Genomic DNA, 22,888 nt, shown 5'->3' with positions numbered 1-22,888 from the left:
ACGGCAGGCATGAAGCGAATTCTGAGCTTCAGGAAAGGTATGTGCGAGGATGAGGGTTTACTTTTCAAACAAACCTACAAAACACGCCCTAAAAAAGGAAAGCTACACTGCCACTGTGGCAGGGATGGCCCCATCACCAATCACAGGACGCACACCTACCAGCTGCGGCCCCTGCACGCACTTGTATCTCACTAGCCTAAATCACCCAGCCTAAATACGCTCCTGCCTGTCCGTCGTAGCGGAGGGAATACATCAGAGCGTGATGCTTTCGGAAATTGCTACCTCCTGCTAAAGTGTTTAAACAGCAGATGCTTCAATACAAGTGATATAAAAGAAAACTTAGATATTAAATTTTTCATCATCTCTCAAGTTTGAAACTGTCAAGCTCTTAGGGAGGCACGCTAAGCTCCTCTGAGTCAACTCTGCTCCTGGATGATTCCTACTCAGTTCCCTTTGAGGAATCCCAGCCTTTCCCTCTCTGTCGGTGAATCACACGCCACGTCTACTTTTCTTTTCTTTTCTTTTTTTTCTTGACAGGCAGAGTTAGACAGTGAGAGAGAGAGAGAGAGAGAGAGAGAGAGAGAGAGAGAGAGAAAGGTCTTCCTTTTTCAGTTGGTTCACCCCCAAGTGGCAGGAGCCAGGTGCTTCTCCTGGCCTCCCATGCGGGTGCAGGGCCCAAGCACTTGGGCCATCCTCCACTGCACTCCCGGGCCACAGCAGAGAGCTGAACAGGAAGAGGAGCAACTGGGACAGAATCCAGCGCCCCGACCTGGACTAGAACCCGGTGTCCCGGCACCGCAGGCAGAGGATTAGCCTAGTGAGCCGCGGTGCTGGCCGCCGTGTCTACTTTCTCATACTTCATGTACTAGGATCAGGTTTTCACCTGGTGTGACACTTTCCCCCATGAGCACTCTTAGAGGAGTGTTCAAGGAACGTTCTGGAAACCTACAGCTACCAAAGTAAGCACTTCACTCCCTATTCCGTTCTGAGTTGCCATTTTTCCTTATCTACCTCTTGGATACAACTCAAACTATACCTTTCCTATAAAGGTTAATTAGATTCTTGCGTATATACTTAATCAGAATCTTTGGAGAACTTTTTATTGAAAAAGTTTAATTTCCTCTCAGAAATCCACTCTGCTGATATCTTCATTTTTGTCTTCAATTATGGAGGATTTACATCCTACTTTCAACTTTACTATATATACTACTCTATTCCAATCTGGATTTTTAGTATCTGACATGTATTAGTTATCACTTCAAAGAACATATACACAAAAGTAATTCAAGATGGACCACAGATCTAAATGTAAAGGCTGGAACTACAACATTTCTCAAATAAAACATATGAAAAACTCCTTTGTGACTGGGGTAGGCAAAGACCTCAGACATGACAGCAGAAGCATAAACTGTAAGGGAAAAGCCCATACATAAAATTAACGACTTCTCTCTTCCTTCAGAGAATGCAAAACCAAGTCACAGGTGCAGAGAGAACACTGGCAAAACATTATCTGGTTAAGGATCGGTAGCCAACATATAAAAAGACGTCTAAAACTCAAGAAAACAAGCAAGCCAGCTGAAAATGGTCAGATGATTTGCACACCTCCCTGAAGACATAAGCCAAGGAGACCGCTCAACATCATGCGTCGTTCAAGTCCCGGCTGCTCTGCTTCCCACCTAGCTCCCTGCTGGCGCACCAGAGGGGGTGGGGGCTGCTGATGACTGCCCAAGGACCAGGGTTCCCACCACCCACAAGGGACACCAAGGCAGAGTTCCTGGCTCCTGGCTCCTGGCTCTGGCCTGGGCCAGCCCCGCATGCTTGAGGACATCTGGGAAGAAACCAGCAGATGGAAGATTTTCTTCTAACTCTCCATTACTCTTTCAAACAATTTTTTTAAAAACAAAAGATTTTTAAAACACAATACACCATAGGGCTGGTGCATTCTGGCACAGTGGGTTAAGCCGCTACTTGCAATGCCCGCGTCCCATATCAGAAGGATCAAGTCCCAGCTGCTCTGCTTCTGATCCAGCTCCCTGCTACCGTGCCTGGGAAGGCAGAAGATGGCCCAAGTACTTGGGTCCCTGCCACCCGCTCGGGAGACCTGGATGGAGTTCCAGGCTCTTGGCTTCAGGTGGGCCAAACCCCAGCCGTTGCAGGCTTTTGTGTAATAAACCAACAGATCAAAGATCTCTCTCCCTCCTTCTGCCTATCAAATAAAAATGAGAATAAATATTAAAAATTTTTTTAAAAATTTAAAATTCACGTATTTGAAAGTCAGAGTTACACAGAGAGAGAAGGAAAGGCAGAGAGAGAGAGAGAGAGAGAGAGAGGTCTTCCATCCGCTGGTTCACTCCCCAGGAGCTAGGAGCTTCTTCCGGGTCTCCCACGTGGGTGCAGGGGCCCAAGCACTTGGGCCATCTTCTTCTGCTTTCCCTGGCCATAGCAGAGAGCTGGATTGGAAGTGGAGCAGCCAGGACTTGAACTGGTGCCCATATGGGATGCCAGGACTGCAGACAGCAGCTTTACCCTCTACACCACAGTGCCAGGCCCCTAAAATTTTTACAGCATTAACAAGGCCTGTCACTTTACCCAATGCCCAAAGTCATTAGCATACTGCAGGAGCATTTCCACAGGACACCCCCCCCCCCACGCACACACACTGTACCCTACAGCAGCCTTCCTTGCATGGCAGCCACACTGTATGCTTTCACGGCCCCCAAAGAAACAGGCTCTTTCACAGCCCGACCATTCTGTAAACACCACCCCCTGTAACACCATTTTTATTAGGAAAACCTCCCCCATCACCTTCCAATGTCCAGGAAGCTCTCACCAACTCTATAGAAGCAAGCTCTCTCCCTCTGGTCCACTGCCTCTCGGAGAGCATCGTCCCGTTTCCCACAATGCACTTTAACTGCTGCCATCTCCATGTCTCCCAGTGCACCTGTGAGCTCCTGGGGGCCACCAGCCATCATCGGGGCTCCAAACACCCCGCTTCAACACCAGCTCAGGCTGCAGGCCTCAGTGTGTCCTCACAAAGGCCCACAAAGGAGGAGATGCAAGAGAACTGTTTTTCTGAATAAATTGCATGAAATGTCATCACCTACGCATATTCCTGTCAGTTAGGATGTGCTAAGGATCCACCACCAGTCTGAAAATACTCTGGCCACAAGAACACGGCAAGATGAGCGAGACTGACACATTAGCACCACAGGCTGGCCTGAGAAGGCGTCCTGCCATTAATGGTGTTCACGGGGAGACAGTAAGAGGGGTGCTAAAAAATGTGATACCCCACCAAAAATGAGCTCTACTCTACACTCCTGAAGCTGGTAGAAGCTTCCTGCCATGACCCAGAGTTTGCACATTAAAATGGACTCAAGGATTTCTCATCTCAAACTGCTTTAAGAATCACATCTTTGCCACAGCTGTCTCTACAGAGACAAAAGCTTTGGCTATTCACCACATCTAAGAGGGTACTGAAGACACATACTCCTTGAGAAGACAAGACCACGGATGCATTCCAGAGGCACACACTGCATCCAGGCTGTGATCCAGGCACTAGCAGTGCACTGAATCCCACCCTCTCCCTGCCCGGAAGGAGCCTGTCTGCAGAGGGGGTGGGGACAGAGTAAACAGGCAGTGCCAGTGCAGTGTGGCACAGACGCTCACCCGGGGCAGCTACAGGGTGCTATGGAGCCCAGTGCCATTTGGCTGAACTACAGCATTTGGCAAGGGGCAAGCAGGAAGCAAGAGAAAGAAAGGGGACAACACATGAAGGCCCAACAAGCCACATCAGCCTGGGCCAAATGACCACACAGCAAAACACAACGGCCGTGAACAGAAACAAACAAAAGCATGCAGAGAAAGACGCCAGGCCAGAAACGGTCTCCCCTTTTGGACTCGCGTATTCTTCTAACTCTGTGAGAAGAGTTCTGAACCACCACCCTTGACATTAACGTCCAGCTCTTCCAGGCAGAGAGGCCGACTCACGGGAGAGAACTCGCCGGCGTTCCTCAACACCCGAACACAGTCCAGGCCTCCCGCGTCCTCCTCCCCTGGACGTCGCAAGCCACTCCGGCGTCTTAGTGAACACTGGCTGGGCAGACAGATGCACAAAGCTGAGAAGTAATCCCCGGAAGACCGCCCACGATAACTGTTCTCCTACAAACTGAGCATCCAAAATCCAACCCTTCCCGAGCACCGACCCAACACCACAGTAGGAAATCATGTGCGACACCACGGCCAAAGTGCAGGTGCACTGGACCCACTGCATAAAATTCCCTTCAGCCCGCGTGTGTATGAAACATCGGTGATCTCATTAAGATTTAGATCCCAGCCCCAAGAGATCTAGCTATTGACACACATTCCAGAGTCCAAGGTTATCTGAAATCCGAAAACCTTCTGGTCCAAGTCATTTCAGATAAAGGACGCTCAGCCTGGACTCATCTTTCAGTTTGGTTTGTGATGCCTTTTGTCACGTGCTACAGTTCCATTTGCACCATCACATCCATTCGTCTCCTTGCACATCTGGGGACTACATAGGAAAGCCGCCCTCTGTACTCCACAGGAACAAACGTTCATTATCTCAGGTTGTCACATTTTTAATATTTGTTATGATTATCTCATTAGACACTCTGGAATTTATTTTTGTACACATGCCGAGGGATTACAACTTTGCTATTGGTTATATACCACCTTTCTTTCTTAACTCAATATGCCACCTTTACTCAAACCATAGTTGGGCAGATGGATAGACATAGATACATAGAATAATACATAAATGGATGATAGATCAATACATACACCTATTGATAAATGTTTGGGAAGGCTGAAAGATGGATAGAAAAATCAATAGATGATAGATGGACAGATAGACAGATGGATGGATAGACATATAGACAGATAGGTGATAGATCAATAGAAGGGATATGAATATTCGCAGTTTTAACTGCTACACCAGTATTTCACACTTGGCATAGCAGATTCCCACTGTTTCAGTTTTCAAAATCCCAAGGCTGATATTTGCCCTTTTTGTCTTCTAGATGAACAAGGATTCACTTGTCAGGCTCCTTAAAGTTCTCATCGGATTTCAAACTCGAATCCACACTGGTGTGAGGTGAGCGGACGTCTCTGCAATGCTGGGCATCCCAGCCAGTCACCAATTAGAGCTCTCTTTTTATTCAGAATTTTTTTTTTTACTTCTTTTAGTAAAGGTTTTTCTTCATACTGGTCTCACTGGCAAGTACCACCATGATGCCTGGTTGAGACCAGCATGTTAGAAAACACTTCTTTTAAAGAGTTTGAAATGCTTTGACATTTTAATATTTTAATATTCAATTTAAAAATAGAAAGCTGTTAATGCTAATAAGAGACTCACACTGCAGCGTTTCATTAGATGGATAGCACATCTTATGTAACAGGGCTTATTCTCCCGAGAAGCCTGAACCTTAGCGCCGTGATTTACTAGATAACCGTTTCTGAACGAGGCTCAGTTGAAGCCGACTCTCCTCGGGGAGTGAATGGGCACAGTCTCCCAAGCTCGTACTTCTTACCCTGTGCTCTCCCTTTGATAGCCTCCTTGCAGGTTTTTCGTTCCTCCCCGGGGAAGGCTGCAGGTCCAGAGGTGGTGAGCCCGTCCACACTGGTTAGAGTACCCGGGCCTCTGCCTGCACATGAGCTCTATGAGTCCCCTGCATCTTTGCAGTTAGTGTCAGGGAGCCTCGTTTCACATTGTCTAGTGCAGTCTCCGTGAAGCACCTCCTCTCCCTCAGGCACAGCTGTCTGGGCTGCAGTGTGTTTGCACTGGTCTCAGATGCTGTCACAGGAGTCCCCAGGGTGCGCTCACACACCAGGGGACAACCTGGGACCTCATCAGCCCCACAAGAAGGCACCTGTGCCCTTCACACCTAGCCATCCACTTTATCATTGCTATTTCATTATTTATTTGAAAGCATAACAGAGAGCATGAGAGTGAGTGAGAGGGAGGAGATCTGTCTTCCATCTGCTGGTTCAACTTTCCAAATGCCTCCAACAGCTGGGGATGGACGAGGCCAAAGCCAGGAGCCCAAAACTCAACCCAGGTCTCCCATGTGAATGATGGGGAACTAAGCACCCGAGACAACCCCAGGTGTGCATCAGCAGGAAGCTGGATTGGAAATGGAGCAGGGACTTGAACCTGGACCCTCCGAGGTGGCACGCACATGACTTAACCACTCGGCCAAACATCGGCCCCCAACTTTTTTTTTTTCATTATTGTACAGATGGGCATTTGGGCACAGCAGGTTAGGCCACCACTTGGGATGTCCATGTCACCTATCAGAGTGCCTGCGTCAGGTCCTGGCCACACTGCTGCCCATCCAGCTTCCTGCGAACGCACACCCTGGGAGGCAGCAGGTGACGGAGTTCTTGCCACTTACACGGAAGACCCAAAAGGAGCTCCAGGCTCCTGACTTCAGCCTGGCCCATCCCCGGCTGTTGTGGTCATTTTCTCTCCGTGTCACTCTGTCAAATAAGTAAATCTTAAAAATTAACAAATACTTTTAAAAAATTTTCAAGCATGCCAAAGAGCAGAGAATAGCAAACCCCATTTGACACCTTGATAACAGTGACCAAGATTCTAGATGGCTACTTTTATTCCGGATTGCCCCTTTCTGCATTTGTAAAGCCAACCTCAGCACCAGTCCTCTTCCCCTTCCTGCTTCAGCATTTCCCTTCCCTAAGGAACCCAGCAGGGCCTCCCCCCCCCCCACCCCGGGAACAACAGTCATTTCTGAGCTCCGATGCCCAGGGTCCTTTATGTAGCTGGAGGGTCTGAATCAGGACCTAATCAAGAGCTACAGTTCATTCGTTCCAGCTCTTCAGTCCATTCTAACCCACAGGACGCCACCCACCGCGGTGACTTCAGTGAGGAACCCAGGCTGCGGACCTGGAGGGAGGACCCGGGGCCAGCTCTGCATGTTTCACTCCATTCCTCTACCTGCCTATTTCCTTCAAACTGAAATCTCGCTCTGAACAGCTCTCCCTGGGCTAAGCTCACTGTGCCGGCGGGGCTGCGTGCATCTGAGCGGGGCCTGTCTGCCTGCCTGGTGCTGCCTCCACAGGCTGCCCACGTGCCTGGGTCCACGACCTCTTCCCTCCACCTTCAAGGCTCACAAGGGCAGGGGACTCCCGTCTGTGTCCCTTGGGGGCCCACCCACATAACCCAGGAAAATCTCCTCGTCCTGAACTCAGCACATGAGTGGCCTTAATCCCTCTTACTGGGGAACATGCCCTCTTGGCAGGATTTGGGGATTGGGAGTGGACACTTGAGGGACCACTGTCCACCTGACCAGGATGAGTACCGGAATCAATCTGAGCTCTGACTGTGCCCCGCTGTGGCCAGTGGAAACCACTTCCCCTGCACTCTGGCTTTGCCGGACATGGTGCCCACCACAGCAACTGGAGAGCTCCTCGTTTGCTGACTCAAAAGATAACAGAGGGGCCGGCTCACCTCACTCCAGCCCTACCCACACCTGCATCAGGTGCAGCTGGGTGGGGTGTGTGCACTGTGACCAAACTGCAAATGTTTCTCAGACTTTTCAATGGCTGGAGCTGATAAGCATGTGTGTTTTGAGAAGAAGACATAAATTTCAAATGACTTTCCAACTCCAATTTAACCTTAAGAGGGTTCTTACTAAGTTTTTAGCTCAATCTCATGTATCTCTTCATCAATAGTTAAACTCTCGGTGCTGGGCCAGCCTTGTGGGACGGTTGATTAAGCTACCACTTGAGATGCTGGCATTCCGAATCGGAGCAAGGTTCAAGTCCCGGCTGCTCCACTTCCGATCCAGCTCCCTGCCAACGCGCCTGGGAAAGCAGCAGAGGATGGCCAAAGGACTTGGATCCTTGCCACCCACATGGGAGACCAGGATGGCATTCTGGGCTCCTGGCTTCAGCCTGGACCAGTTCTGATCGTTGTAGCCTTTTGGTGAATGAACCCAGTGGATGGAAGATGGATCTCTCTCTGTCCCTCACCCTCTCTTTCAAATAAACACATGAATATTTTTAAAATAAACACACACACTTGTGATTATGAACAAGGGGTTAAGCAGGTAACTCAAGGTTGAGATGAAGCCACGTGTTGCTGACAAGGGAAACCTGTAAAACCAGAAGAAGCAGCAAAGAGACACACGGAATCACAGATGTGGCCCTGGCAAAGGAGCCCCATCTTGGCACAAACCCAACAGCCCTTCCACAGAGGTTAAATATGCCACCCACCCCATTAACTTTTCCATTGCAATTAGAACGGACCATTAACAAGTATCGAGTTATGGGTCCACAGGAATTGACAAGTCTTTTCAAGGCAAGGCTTCCCACTTACCTACTGATGCAGAGAGAGAGAGAGAGAGAGAGAGAGGAGTTTTAATTTTGCTTTTGAAAATAAAGATGCGTCTGACATTACAAAAAGATGTTTGAAAACATTAAGAGGGCCTGGCAGGCAGCTTTTTAAGTTATAACACTGCCATCGCTCTTAATAACGATCCTGTTATTTCAGGTGAAATCCCTGACACCTCGTCGTCTGGGGAATTGCTCTCCATTAATTATTAAGTCAAAGCGTCCCATGGAATCATGCCGCTGGAGCACTGCCCGAGATGCCCGTGGCTGACAATCTTTCCAGAAGGACAACGCAAGTTCAAGCTGCGTTACTGATGCTGAGGCTGGCGGCATCGCCTCCCAAATCCAAGAACCTACTCTTCTTAGACTGAGTTCCTCATGGCAAAAGACAGCCTGCAAGTTTATGAAAACACACAACATCCGGCATCCAAAGACCCAGGTCTGGACTCACCCATGTCATTTATTTTATCAGCGTGACCTTGAGCAATGAACTTCCCCCTGAACCTTTTTCTATTTCCTATTTCCTCTGGCTAAAATAGGGATGATGGTTATTATGGGGCCATTTCCAAGAATCTCTAAATAAGAAAGAAAAATGTTAAAAAATTTAAAAAGCAGCAGCAGCAAGCCTGCCCTCTGTGAACAGTAAATCAACACAAGGGCAGGGAGATGGCAAGCGCCCCCAAGCTGGGCAGCCCTGGGATTGGTTTCAACACTGTTAGCAAATCCAGGAGAAGCCTGCCCTACCAAGGAGAACGGGAAATGTGCAAATATGGAAAGATCAGCTGTCACTGTCACGGAAGTCACCCACTGCCAGGAATTTCAGACACTCTGCACTCAGAATAAAGACACCCGAAGGAGAGATAACAGAGTCCCAAGCACTGGCACTGAACAGCCAAACCCCACAACCACCTGCCCATGGTCCGTGCTGGCCCCGAACCTTCGGAGGGTCACCCTGCTTCCCACATAGACAACCCGCAAGAGGGCACACTCTCGTTACAAGGGCTCTGGCCTCCTGTGAGAGTCAGCAATGCACTGAACACAGCGAACTTGACATTCAAGTGCTCCTTTGGCTATTCAGGTCAACCCCACTGCCGCGGGAGGCAGTGCACTTTGGGAGTGGGAACCTCTAACTTCCCCCGGGGTTTCCCATAAGCCTCTTAAAGTAGACAGGGCCGGGCTGTGAGAAGGGAATGGGTTACCCAGGCAGACACAGCTGGTCATATGTGCTTTGTGATACGAGGCAGACACTCAGGGGCAGTGATAACATCTAGTTTCCAGTTTGCCAGGCTTGCCAGCTGCACCCTGGACCACAGGAAAGACCCTAGTGTTAAAGGAGAGCACCGGAGCTTCCCACAGAAGACAGGATATACCTGGAGTACTTCCCCCCCCCCTTTTTTTTTAGATTTCTACACACCACGAAGTACAATTGCAAAAACTAAAGTGTTGATACACATGAAACTATAAAGCTCTCAACACATGTATTAATGAGGTTTTTTTTAAAAAAAAAAAAAAAAAAAAACCTGTAAATCCACATCTAATGCACAAACACACAGTAAACTGTCATCAGTGGCATGGGGTTCAAGTTACCAGGTTCACATGCAACTCTAATTGCCAAGGCCAGCAAGACGGCCTCTCTCATCACCACCATCTCCGTGTCGACCCAACTGACGGCTGGAGCACGAGTTTTCTCAGAGAAGGAGAGGGGGCTTGGAAGGGGAGAGCCGCTGAGGCATTTCAAACAAAGCCTTCCTTTTTCCTGTCCGTTCCGCCACGGTAGACGCTGCCCCAGTCACGAGGTAACCGTAACCCACAACACTTCACCAAAAAGTCTCATTTCACAGGAAGGAGTTTCCACCAAGGCATGCTCTCCTTCAAGAGTAACCTGAATTCCTTGTTAAGTGTCCCCAAGCCTCGATTCAGCAGCGAGCAGAGTCATTCATTTAAAGATCAGGAATTCAGGGATGCTAGCTAGTTTTCCACATGCAATTTAAAAAAAAAAGTTATACCCTAAGAAGTCCCTGTCCACAAAAACTCACATAGTTTTATTTAGGGGGGAGGGTAGAGAGACAGCAAAAATCTTTAACATAATTACTCTTTGCCCATTACTTTAAAACTGCTACTGTGCAGAAGTAGCTTTTCCCTTCTCTTAAATCTAGTTGGGATGTTTTGCATATTACACTTCCTCCACAGCCACTGGAAATAAAAACACAGAAGACAGCGCAGGGGCAGGCACGTGGCCAGCAGTCAAGTCATCCAGGGGCCACACCAGGGTGCCTGGGTTGGATTCCCACCGAAGGCTCCGGATTCCAGCTTCCTGCTAATGCAGACCCTGGGTGGCAACAGGTGACGGCTCCAGTAGTTGGGTTCCTATCACCCAGTGGGGAGACCCAGGAGGAGTTCCCTGCTCCCAGCTTCCACCTGGTCCAGCCCTGGTTACTGCAGGCAGTTGGAGAGTGAATCAGCCGATAACAATGATTTTTCTCTCTCTCTCTGCCTCTCAAATAGGTTTGTTTTTTTTTTTAAGATATCACAGAAACTTTACACTTTAACCTATGCTTAATGTTGTAACGACAAGGTATGCTGTTTAACCCCCCTTCCCAGTTAGTATCGCTATACAAGAAAATAAACAATAAACTTAGTTGAGAAGGGTAGGATTAAAGATATGTATAAAGGGGCCACCGCTGTGGTGTAACGGGTAAAGCTGCCATCCCATATGGGCGCAGGTCCTAGTACCAGCTGCTCCACTTCTGATCCAGCTCTCTGCTATGGCCTGGGAAAGCAGTAGAAGATGGCCCAAGTGCTTGGGCCCCTGTACCCTTGTGGGAGACCCAGAAGAAGCTCCTGGATTCAGATCAGCTCAGCTCCAGCTGTTGCAGCCATTTGGGGAGTGAACCAGCAAATGGAAGACCTCTCTCTCTCTGCCTCTGCCATTGCCTCTTTGTAACTCTGCCTTTCAAATAAATAAATAAATCTTTTAAAAAAAGATGTGTATATAAAGCCCATTGGTCTTATCTGTTAGGACTGGCTCCATTTTATTTTTAATGTTTATGTATTTATTTTGATCTAGCCAAAGTGCAGAGTGGGTAAGAGACAGAGACAAAGAGAGAAATCGTCCAGCTACTGGTTCACTCCCCAAATGCCCACAACAGCCAAGGCTCAACTAGGCTGAAGCCAGGAGCCAAGAACTCCATCCAGGTCTCCCCCACAGATGGCAGGGACCCAAGTTCTTGGACCATCACCTGCTGCCTCCTAAGACACATTAGCAGGAAACTGGATCAGAAGCAGAGAAGCTGGGACTCAAACCAACACTCCAACATGGACTGTGGGCATCCCAAGCAGCAGCCTAACCTATCTGGCCATAACATCTGCCCAGGGGTGGGCGTTTGGCCCAGCAGTGGAGATGCCAGTTAAGACACCTATGCACCAGACCTGAATTCATGGTTCCGATGCCCGGCTCCAGTTCCTGACTCCAGCTTCCTGCTGATGCAGACCCTGGCTCGAGTGCCTGGGCTCCTGCCACCCATGTACGTGACCTAGATGGCGCTCCCAGCTCCCAGCTCCGGCCCCATCCAGACCCAACTGTTAGAGGCATCTGGGGAGTGACTAGGGGATGGAAGCTCACTCTGTCTCCCAAATCAACACTTTTTTTAAAAAAATAAACAGGAGCAGGTGCATGGTATAGCAGTTAAGGACCACCTGGGATGCCCACATTCCCATATGCAAGTGCCTAGGTTTGAGTCCACCTCCACTTCCTATCCAGCTTCCTGTTAATGCACACTCTGGGAGGCAATGGGTAATGGTTCAAGTACTTGCTCCTGGCCACCCTCCTGGCTTCAGCATGCCCTGGCCCCAGCTGTTGCAGGCGTTTGGGGAATAAACCAGAAGATGGAAGAGCTCTCTCTGTGTTCCTTTCAAATGCATAAATTTTTAAAACCATAAAGGGAATACACACCCCACCACCATACTGAATACTTCATTTTTTAAAGATTTATCTAAAATACTGTCACAATCTTAGACATTCACAAAGCAAAATGAAATCTGCAGTATTCAACAGCTGTGTAAATGCCACTCCATGTAACTTTTAGATCGTTTTCAACTCAAACCCTCAAAGCAGATACATACAATCTAGAAGAAACAACCTAAACATATAAGCAGAGGTGTTTTCTGGATACAATCATAAAGATCAACGGGCTGACTTTACCACACAATGTACAAATATCAGGAGCAAAATATTCAAAGTTTTATCACTGAAATGTAAGAACCTTGCTGTCTTCCTAGAATATGGGGTTTTATGCTTTCAATACAGGACACATAACCCCTCACATCGTAGAATAATTTTCAGCATAATCAAAGACCACCTTTTCCCTAATTCAGGCCATAATTATCCCAAGAGTATATACAGTGCCTCACACTCAGTACATTGTAACACATCTGTAACCCACAGCTAGCTTCCAACTCTGATGCAAACACTAATTCCCTGGTGTAATAAATTTCATTAATTTGCATTTATTTATTTATTTGCGAGACAGACAGCTCCTATGGCTGGTTCACTCCCCAGATACCTGCAACAGCTGATGGTAGGTTATGCCAAAGCCAGGAGCTAGGAACTCAATCCAGGTATCCCACACGGGTGGCAGGGATCCAAACACCTGAGCCATTGCCACTGGCTTCCAGGGTACTCACTAGCGGGAAGCTGGAATCCACAGCAGAGCTAGGACTCGAACCCAGGAACTCCAACATGGGATGCAGGAGTCCCAAGTGGTGTATTAACCACTGCACCAAACACCCACCTCCATGAATTTTCAATCACTCAAGGAACCAAAAAACCCTCCTCCAAATGGAACTATAAAGGAATTGAACCAACCAAACACTTGAAAGAGGATTTATTACTTACTCGTCTTACCATGACTAAATTAGTGATGATCATTTTACAGCTATCTTTTTGGCCTTCATAACTTTCATTTTCTTACTCAGCTGGGTAACGTTCAAACGGATGCAGGAAGATGAGCTGGCGCAGTGTGCAGACTTCAGTGTAAAATGAGGCGAGAAACCTGGGACGGCTTCCTGTACCAGCCACCGAGGGCCAGCGAGCCGCTCCCACACACCCGACACCTGCCGCAGGTAAGAGGGACCAAGTCTACTGTGCAAGACCTCAAAGGGACAGGAAGAGATCGGTGCACAGAACGCGTGGCCAGAGAGCTGTCTCACACCTTGCAGTTTCCAGGGTTGCTCATCAGAGACGTCCAGCATGGGTGTTAGGGAAGGGGGTCACCCACCACGGGCACGAGTAGCCTGGACCTCCTCCAAGATCTCCTCAGGAGATAGTACAATCCATCTAAACAGGAGCCAGCACAATCCTATGTCATTAACATGCAATCTGGGAGGAGAAAATAAAGGAACCATGGGAGGCACTATGTGTAGAGGGTTCTAGATGCACAGTGCCATAACATTAGAGTAAGAAAACTGAGGCGAGATCTGCCAGTTCTTATGGGACTGGGGGTCAACATCTAACTTCTCACACATCCTGTCTCCTGGGGCACAGGCAGGAGGGGCTCCTGGCAGCACTGCCTTCTGTCTGCCACTGTTTTGTACTTCTGAAAGGTGCCCCTGCATCTGATACTGTTTATCATCCCAACAACAAACAAACACTGGTATAAATTAAAGAACCACCACATCTTTAAATATTTCTTCCCTCCTTGTCTCGAGTGATCTACGCTTGCAATCCGTGTATGAGCGATTCTTAATGAGTTCCACTCTTCATGAATGTACTGGAGAGAAAAACGCCCGTGAGACAGAGATTGCTTCAACTGGGACATTTTATGATCAGAAATGAATCGATATCACATTGTACAAGTAGGGGAAACTGAATACAGTGAACAAGAGTGATCTACTGAGGTCCCCTGGCAAAGCTGCAGGTGGAATCGGGTTTCCATGCTGTGGCTCCTGATCTAGAATTTTCTCTCTTACTACAACATGATGGGGAGTAGGCAGAGGAAAATGAGGGGTCAGCAATGTCAGCTGGCCATTAAATCATTGAGGATGAAGTTCCGGGCTGACTACTTTCGTGTAATCACTTCCTGCGAACTCAAGTACAGATGACCCAAAAGGAGACACCCAAAATTAGCAGCAGTATCCACAACTCGTGAGGAGCCCAGGTGTGGCTTCTTCTGCATCTTAGATCTGTGGTACAATCACAAAGGGCCCAAGGGTTTTGGCTTCCAGTCAGCGATCAAAATGGAAGGGTGGCCGGCGCCGCGGCTCACTAGGCTAATCCTCCGCCTTGCGGCGCCAGCACACCAGGTTCTAGTCCTGGTCGGGGCGCCGGATTCTGTCCCGGTTGCCCCTCTTCCAGGCCAGCTCTCTGCTGTGGCCAGGGAGTGCAGTGGAGGATGGCCCAAGTGCTTGGGCCCTGCACCTGCATGGGAGACCAGGAGAAGTACCTGGCTCCTGCCATGGGATCAGCGTGGTGCGCCGGCCACAGCGCACCAGCCGCAGCGGCCATTGGAGGGTGAACCAATGGCAAAGGAAGACCTTTCTCTCTGTCTCTCTCTCTCTCTCTCACTGTCCACTCTGCCTGTCAGAAAAAAAAAATGGAAGGGCAAGGGGCTGTGCTGTGGTGCAGTAGGTTAACAACCCTGGCCTGAGGCACCGGCATCCCATATGGACGCCGGTTTAAGTCCCAGCTGCTCCACTTCCGATCCAGCTCTCTGCTGTGGCCTGGGAAAGCAGTAGAAGATGGACCAGGTCCTTGGGTCCCTGCACCCATGTGGGAGACCCAGAGGAGGCTCCTGGTTCGTGGCTTTGGATTGGCACCACTCCAGCCGTTGTGGCCAACTGGGGAGTGAACCAGCGGATGGGGGACTCCCCCACCCACCGCCTCCCCTCTCTCTGTGTAACTCTTTCAAATAAATATATAAATCTTAAAAAAAAAAATGGAAGGGCGAGAATGAAGTAGTGAGATGCGGAGAGGCAGCAGCAGTCTGGGATACCCACCCCCGACTAGCATGTAAATGACTGACCTTACCAGAGGTCCTAAGGTAACAGAGGAAAAGTCCCCAAGTTCATCATTTCCACTTCCCCACTGCCAACACCGAGAGAATCCTAGGGAGAGGGTCCGGGCGGGGCAGCGTCCGGTGCAGTTTCTCAGGAACACAAGCCAGACCGTGCTGCTCGCGTTAAACACAACAGCCCCGTGGCCCGCGAGCTCCCCGTGGGAAATGAGCTGCCCGCTGCTGCTTCCGCGCGGCTGTAATTACCGTCTGCGAGGGTCCCAGAGGAGTCACTGTTCTCTGTGGGTCCCCGAAGATAGTCTCAGCTTTTCCATTGCTGCCCTGGCAGCTGCTGGGGTCGGGCAGCCGAGTGACTTTACCCCAAAGAAAAAGCCGCTGCAGTTTTGCTTAGTCCTTGAAAAATAGCAGGCGAGAGCATCGGCTACCGCTCTCGGGAGGCAGCCCAGAAGGAGCGAGGAACCTGCGCTGGGGGCTTCGTGGCCCTGGACCCTGCCTCTTTACTGGGCCGAGTTCCTGGACTTCCCTGGGCCTCTGCTTCTCCTGTGACATGGGGCCAGGGCTCCTCACAAGCTAGGACCAGCGAGGGGAACAAATGAACCAGTTCTGCCAACCGCCGGGCACACCTAACCTCTCTGCAAATGACACTATGTTCTCACTCCATGCGACGTTCATTGCCAGACCTAGGGGGGCCCAGGTGTCCTGTGCTCCACAGCCCCACCCCTCGCTTCTCCGCTTCTACCCACTGACATAAAAAGCCCTGCTCTTCCTCCTCCGAGCCTGGACACCTGTGTCCCATACTTTCCCTAACAGATATTTGGCAAGGCCAAGTTCAGTATACTAGGGAAGCACTTTAAGAGGCTGCCTCTAAGAACGGATTGCATCATGCTGGGACTGCCTGTACCTCAAAGAGATCTAGGAGCTCTTGATTCAAAGCCTTTCACAACCCTCACCATGGACACATTCTGGGCCCAACCCCGACTGCACTGAACATCCGCTTCTAAGCAGCGGCGGCTCCAGGCAGCCCGTGCATCCACAGGCCACTGGCACAAATCAGCTCTGACCATGAGTGAAGGAGTCACCGAGAGGCCAAAACAAATCACATCTGCAATTTGGACCTGAATGAAAAAAAAGTGACCGTGTTATACAGGAATCCTCCTAACGGTAATAAGGAATACTTTCTTCCTGGAGGCTGTTCTTCAACATTGACTCTGCAATTCACACCTAGGACGTGAGCACACGAGACACGAACACAGAACACCTTACGACCCAGACACAGGGATGCTTCGAACACTCTGCAAAGCACTCAGTGACCGGAATGGGAAACTATTGAGTCAATTCCATCTCCTTAAAAGAAGAAAATTATCCCACGTTTGGAGATTGGTTTCACGCGGCAGCACTGCAAACAGAAAGATGCAAATTGCTGTAATACGACCCATGTGACGTCTGAATAGTTCTTCAAAGGAAAATCACAAGTACTGAGCAAGGGGCACACACTGGCCTTGCAGGTCAGGTCCGTGTCCCTCAGCAGAGAGCCTGGGTTCCCGCTCCAGCTCCTGACTCCAGCTTCCTGCTAATGCAGACCGTGGGAGACGCTGCAGGGCGGGGGGCGGGGGGAGGGTGCTGGTAACGGCGGGGGGCAGGGTTTGCTGATAGCGGCTCAAGTCATTAGGCTCCTGCCACACCTGTGGGAGACCTGACCTGAGTCCCCAGCTCCCAGCTACAGCACAGTCCTGGCCATTGCGTGCACCTTGGAGAAAGAACCAGCATATGGGATTATCTAGCTACAATATGATTTTAATAAGTAAAAACACTCAGTAACCATAATATGCTCTGTGAATACAGAATAACAGAAGTAATCCCAAGACTACCTATTCAAGGTTAAATAGAATCCTCAGCAAAGGCACTTTAAAGCAAGCCTCTCTCTCGGCTCCACTCTCTAATGGCAAGGCTCCTGGAGAGTGGCCGTGAGCACTCGTCACAGCATCCCCACGCCTGCTCGCAGAACTGGCTCTGCGTCTATGTATGACTTAGTATAGTAAGTGGTATCAGAAGGGCCCTTTCCTGGTAAGTTATACAGTCTCTTTAAAATGTTCTTTTCAGATCCTCCTATCACGCTGTAGGAATACTTTGAAAGGATGAGCTTTGCAATGGGTGATCCAGTGTCCCATACACCAAGGTGGGCACAGGGGCACAGGGGATCTAGCTGACACTCAGGACACCTACACCCGTGTCAGAGCGTCTGGGCTAAGTCCTGGCTGCTCCATTTCCAAGCCAGCATCCTGCTGAGGGACCTGGGAGGCTGCTCAAGTCACTTCAGCCCCTGCCATCCACACCAGGACCCGGATGGAGTCCAGTGCTCCCAACTTCAGCCTGGCCCAGCCCTGGCTGCTGCAGGCATTTGGAGACTGAACCAGTGGATGAGAGATTTCACTCTACCAAGCAGATGAAATGAGATTCCAGGAGAAAGATCAAGTCCCGGTTAGTTCATCCCTTTCACTCTGTGATATCAAGCCAATTAAGTTTCATTCCATTTGAAGGTTAACAGTAACAGAGCCTAAGGTGAAAGGGGTCTTCTCCCTGCCAGGGGATCAGGCCTGCGTGGGCCTTCCCCAGTGCTTTAGGTCCCACCCCTTAATAAAGGGGTTTCTTTTCTCCCACATCGTAACACGACTGGCAAGCATGTCCCAACACTCCTGTTGTAGCTGGGCCTGCACAGGAAGGCCATGGCCACAGTCCACTATCCCCCGTAGGTCCCATTATCAGCTGCGTTAGCTCAACAAATGTTTCAGTAAACTAGCACAGCTATGTAATTTGAACAAATAGTCAGCTTTTCCAGGATTTACACTCACTGGGTCGTTAATTGAATAATGTGTCAACATAACCAAATGTTTGCCTCTCGCCGTCTCGGAGAAGCAAGGTCTCCCTTGGGCAGAATGCTCCATTTTCTGAGGTTCTCCGGTGACAGGCACGGGCCCGCGGGCCCAGTGTTCCATTTACATTACTGGAGATTGTTTTGTTCTGTTGCTTTTCTGCTTAACCCTGGGGAAAAGGCACAGTCCCTGGAAGAAGGAGGCACAGACACAATTAGCTGGAAATGAAATACCAATAGTGACAGGTCAATGGCAAGTCCATGTCCAGGTTTCCAGCTCAACAAATCTCAGCATCTTTTCCAAGAATATCAAAGACAGGTGACCACATGACTCACTTCAAAATGAGGTTGAAACAGAAATTCCCATCACCACACACTGCACCTGTGCCCTTCACCAACAGGGTAGAGTCGGGCTGGCCTCTGAGTCACTACACTGAAGCATTTTAACTCGGAATTAACTTTTTTAAAAAAGTTTTTCTTTAGAAAAATAAAAAAATAAAAAAAAAGTTTTTCTTTATGTGAAAGAGTTAGAGAGAAAGATGTAGAGACACGGAGAGAGATCTTCCATCCCCTGGTTCACTGCCCCAAATGGCCACACAGAGAGAGGTCTTCCATCCCCTGGTTCACTCCCCCAAATGGCCACAACAGCTGGAGCTGAGCTGATCCAGAGCCAGGAGCGTCTTCTGGGCGCCCATATGAAATGCTGGCACTGCAGCCTGGAGCTTTCCCCGGCTGCCCCACAAGCCCCGGCTCTGGAATCAACTTTCCTAGGGGAACTAGAACTCCTCCAACCACCTTGCTCCCAAATCAGTCAGGTGCGCCGCCTGCCATCCAGTGGCAGAGAAAAATTTACAAGACGGCTTTACCGGAGGACATAACAGAATCCTAACACAGCACAAGGGGCAGACTCTTGCTATGCAAACGGTTGCCTTACTAAACTAAAGCTAAAGACACTGAGATACACACAAACTGAAAACCCCTGGAGGAGGTTTCAGTGGCCTAGTTCAGGAACCTGTTTAATAAAACAGCAACAGAGTAACAAGCATTACAGGGCTGGTCCCTAACATCACCTCATCCTGATGCTTCTCAATTCTAAAATGTCAAGAGAAGTACCCTGGAAGATGAGACTGCGCCCAGAAAACCAACGCATTTACCAAAGAAAAACCACCACTGAAAGCCAGAGGTATTCACACAAGGAAGTGAATATGCTAAGCACAGAAATACACTCTCAAGAGGAGCACTTAAAAAGCAGAAGTTACAGTAAGTCCAAAATGCCAAGACAGAAACCAACAGAAGTTCCTAATTTCAGCAATATTATAAAATCTCCCTCCCACGACCCCTCCCCAAAAAAATCGCCCATGAGTTAAAGATATGTCACATTTAGGGAAGTAAGATTTTTACATGAAATGCACCTTGAGGTAGATTTGCCCTAAATGTGAAACCACGGATTTGTCATGAGCTTCAGATGTGTTCAACTCTGGGCTACGCGTGCTCCACTCGCGACGCCCAGAAGTATCTGCATTTCTCCCGGATTGTCACCACTGGGGGCTGCTTATCAGAGCCACAGCACAGCCCGCAAAACCAACAAGAGGCAAAGCAAACCCAAAAACACCCAGCAAGCTATCCAGCTTCTCACAGCAAGTAACTCACAGGGACGAACATTCTGGTTCCACGGGGCTCACAAATGAACTCACACGAGATACGGCGATCATCACTTAGCACCCAAAGGAAGATTCTCCCCTCCTTGGATCAAGTTAATATTTTAGCCATCCCGAGTGCCTAACACTTGCAGGATCAATGATTTCAAAATGAAAACGGCTTTGGTTTAGATCCCAGCATTTTGCAGAATTGCATGGCTTCAAACGTGCCAAAAAGAGGATGCCTCTTTCTTTAAATCAATAATTCCACCAAGGGCTATCTGGCTGCAAGGGGCCACCCTACCCTTTGGACTCATGGCAGTGTTCAATAGCAAAGACACTGGGCACTGCCAAAGCTTCGGCGTGCTGCCTGAAGCTGACAACCTGACGAGCTGTCTTTCCAGGGGCATTGGTCTCTGACTAGTTCATCAGTAGCAAAGCCACAGCCCGTCACCATTTAAGCGGATCCCTTCCCTGGCGACTGACCCACCGAAGCCTGCCTGGGATCAGGGCTCGGTGTGCGTTTCTAAGCAAATCCCACCTCCACCTTTTAACAAAGTGGCACTGGGAGACGCGCGGGCCGAGCAGCGCAGCTCCGCTAACACACTTGGCGCCCACCAGGACGCCGCGCGGGTCAACACCCTCTCGGCCCGAGGACGCCCACCGGGCTGCGGGGGCCCCAGGGGGAGCAGGCGCTGCACACAGCAGTTCCAGTACCCGGGACCAAAGGCGAGAAGCCTGCGCTCCGCAGCTGGGCAGCCTACAGGGAAGCGGGGGGCGCAGGATGGAGTTGGAAAGGGGACAGTAGCAACCCCGGAAGGACCAGGGTGGAGCCGCCAGGGGTGGTGAGCCGAGGAGGGGCACAGAGGACCCCTAGGGCAGGGACAGGGATGGAGCTGGACAACGCAGCAAATCGGAAAGGACCCTAGAGATGGAGCAGGAGGGGGCGCCGGGGCCGGGCAGGTCCGGCAAAGTCCTCCCCCAGTGGGGCGCTGCGCACTTCGGGGCTGTCTCCGCGAGTGCCCCCAACAGCCCTCCGCTGCCCCATTTCAGCGGCTGGCACGGCGAGGCCGGCGCCGCAGCGCCACTCCCGGGGCAGGCAGGGCTGAGCTCCCGACCCTCCCGGGCTCTGGGGGTCGCCAGCGGCGGCGCGGGCCGGAGGACCCGGTACCTGGGCTCGGGCAGGACGATCTTCTTGCTGGCGCGGGCAGCCGGCGTGGCCTTGCTCTTCTCCATGGCCATCAGGTAGCTCACATCGGCCAGCACGGCCTCCAGGTCCGCCATGTTGGCGAGCGGCGGCGGCGGCGGCTCCTCAGGAGCGGGACGGGACGCGCTCCCGCCGCCGCCGCTCGCCCGTCGCGGCCCGACGTGGGGGTGGGGGGGGGCGCCCCGGGGCAGCAGCGCCCCCCCTCAGCGCGCGCCTCCGCCCAACAGCGCCCCCCTCAGCGCGCGCGCGACACCAGCGCACCCCCTACTTGCGCGCGGCCGCCGAGGCCGCTGGGGTCGCCGCCCGCCGCGCGCACGCGCCCCTTCCGCGAGGGTCGGCAGAGCGCGCGCACTCGAACCGCCCGCGTCCCCGCGGGAACTGGCCCGCCCTCCCCTCGGGGCGACCACGAGGGACTTCCTCTCTCCCTCCTCCTCTTCCTCGCCCCGCGGCCCCCCACTTCCCGCTCCTGGCCGCTCTTCCGCACCCCCCACCCCCACCCTAGGAGAGCCTTGGGCCCCACGCCCATCACCCCAAGGGCTGGGGAGGTCCGTGTGCGTGGGACAAGGCGGTTCTCAAACTGGACAGTGTCCCTGGGATCCTGGGAGAAGACCAGGGCGGCGCAGGGGGGTGCGGTGTCTCACCTGTCCTGCAGGTGAGGCTCAAAATCGCGGTGGTCCCCTTGAGCCCTGTGCAGCCTTGCACCTGACCCCGGCCCACCCAGCTGAGACAAGGAAAGTCCCCTGTGTCCCTCGGGCTCCTGGCTGGGAACCGCTGCCCGCGGTGGCTGCTGCCCGGCACCCAGGTGACAGGTGGTCAGTTCAAGAGACAACCAACGGAGCAGACCCACTAGGAGGGAGAGTTTAGGGAAGTGCAAACGCCCCAGGCATGAGGGGATTTCCAGTTTCCTAATCTGCACACAAGGCGTCAGTGGTCATCAGGACACCCTCCAATCCTCCCCCGGGGTTTTCAGCTGCCGCTTGTTTCTGTATAGTTGCGTGCACACGTGCACATTTAGAATCTACGGGACTGTCCGGCTGGCGTGACATTCAGGGACACATGGGGAATTAATGCAACCCACGCCGACTCCCCCCCAAAAAAATCCCTTTAGCTCGTCACAGGGCACCAGAGCCCAGAGCCCAGAGTTCGCAGGAATCCGAATGCATGCTGTCTGCAGCTTACAGGGTTCACAGAGCCCACCGAGCTTTGGGGGGTTGCCATAATGCCTGAGCAGAGGGAGGACCCTGCCCTGCCTGTCCTGCCCCCAACCCGGCCTGCTATGCTGGCCACCGCAGCCCGCCGGCTGCACCAGACATTTCTCAAGCTCCGAGACACAGTACACAGTACGTGTTACAATTGTCCAGAAAAGGACAAGAGAAAAGTAAGGCGGAGGAATGCGTGGCGGAGGAACGTGTTCTGGCAGAAGCAAGCAGAAAAGGGGAGACACAAAATATATTCATGCAACCAAGATAGGCACGAGCCAAGTATCTATCGCCCACCCACTTCTTTAGGGGGCGGGGGGCCTAAAAACAGGAACACACAATCTCTTATCAAGGATCACCCAAGAGGAAGAGTTAAGTTCCCCTTCCCCCAAAAAAGCATAACATATTCTTATGATTTGACGACTGCAATTTCTTTCAGAATGTCTATTATCCAAACTGTCAACTGATCAGCTCGTCAAATATGCCGCCTACATTTTCTTGGTCCTCAGGGTGCATTTAAGATGTTTGGTGGGATTTTTTTTTTCTCGTTTTCGTGTTTGTTTTTCCTACCAGGTGGTGTAGTTAAGTTTGAAACG

At 50.9% G+C, this 22,888-nt stretch overlaps 1 protein-coding gene across 5 annotated transcripts in view; it reads right to left on the bottom strand.

The window, feature by feature from the left end:
• The window catches only part of GRK3 (G protein-coupled receptor kinase 3), a 133,970-nt gene extending 112,037 nt beyond the window's left edge, over positions 1–21,933 (bottom strand). For 2 of the 5 annotated variants that reach the window (XM_051835475.3, XM_051835476.3), the window contains exon 1: positions 21,058–21,302. In XM_051835475.3, the coding sequence (XP_051691435.1) occupies positions 21,058–21,170 (113 nt within the window). In that variant the 5' untranslated portion in view covers positions 21,171–21,302. Of the gene's footprint in view, positions 1–21,057; positions 21,304–21,734 lie in introns of those variants that run through there. The other 3 variants (XM_089322920.1, XM_089322919.1, XM_070066046.2) reach the window with 3 other exon arrangements.
• Positions 21,934–22,888: the final 955 nt, after the last annotated feature.

Source organism: Oryctolagus cuniculus, chromosome 21, assembly GCF_051225735.1.
Source record: "Oryctolagus cuniculus isolate XC-2025 breed Fujian yellow rabbit chromosome 21, ASM5122573v1, whole genome shotgun sequence".
NCBI lineage: Eukaryota > Metazoa > Chordata > Mammalia > Lagomorpha > Leporidae > Oryctolagus > Oryctolagus cuniculus.
Note: the sequence above shows the minus strand (reverse complement) of the source record. Positions and strands in the feature narration are given on the sequence as shown.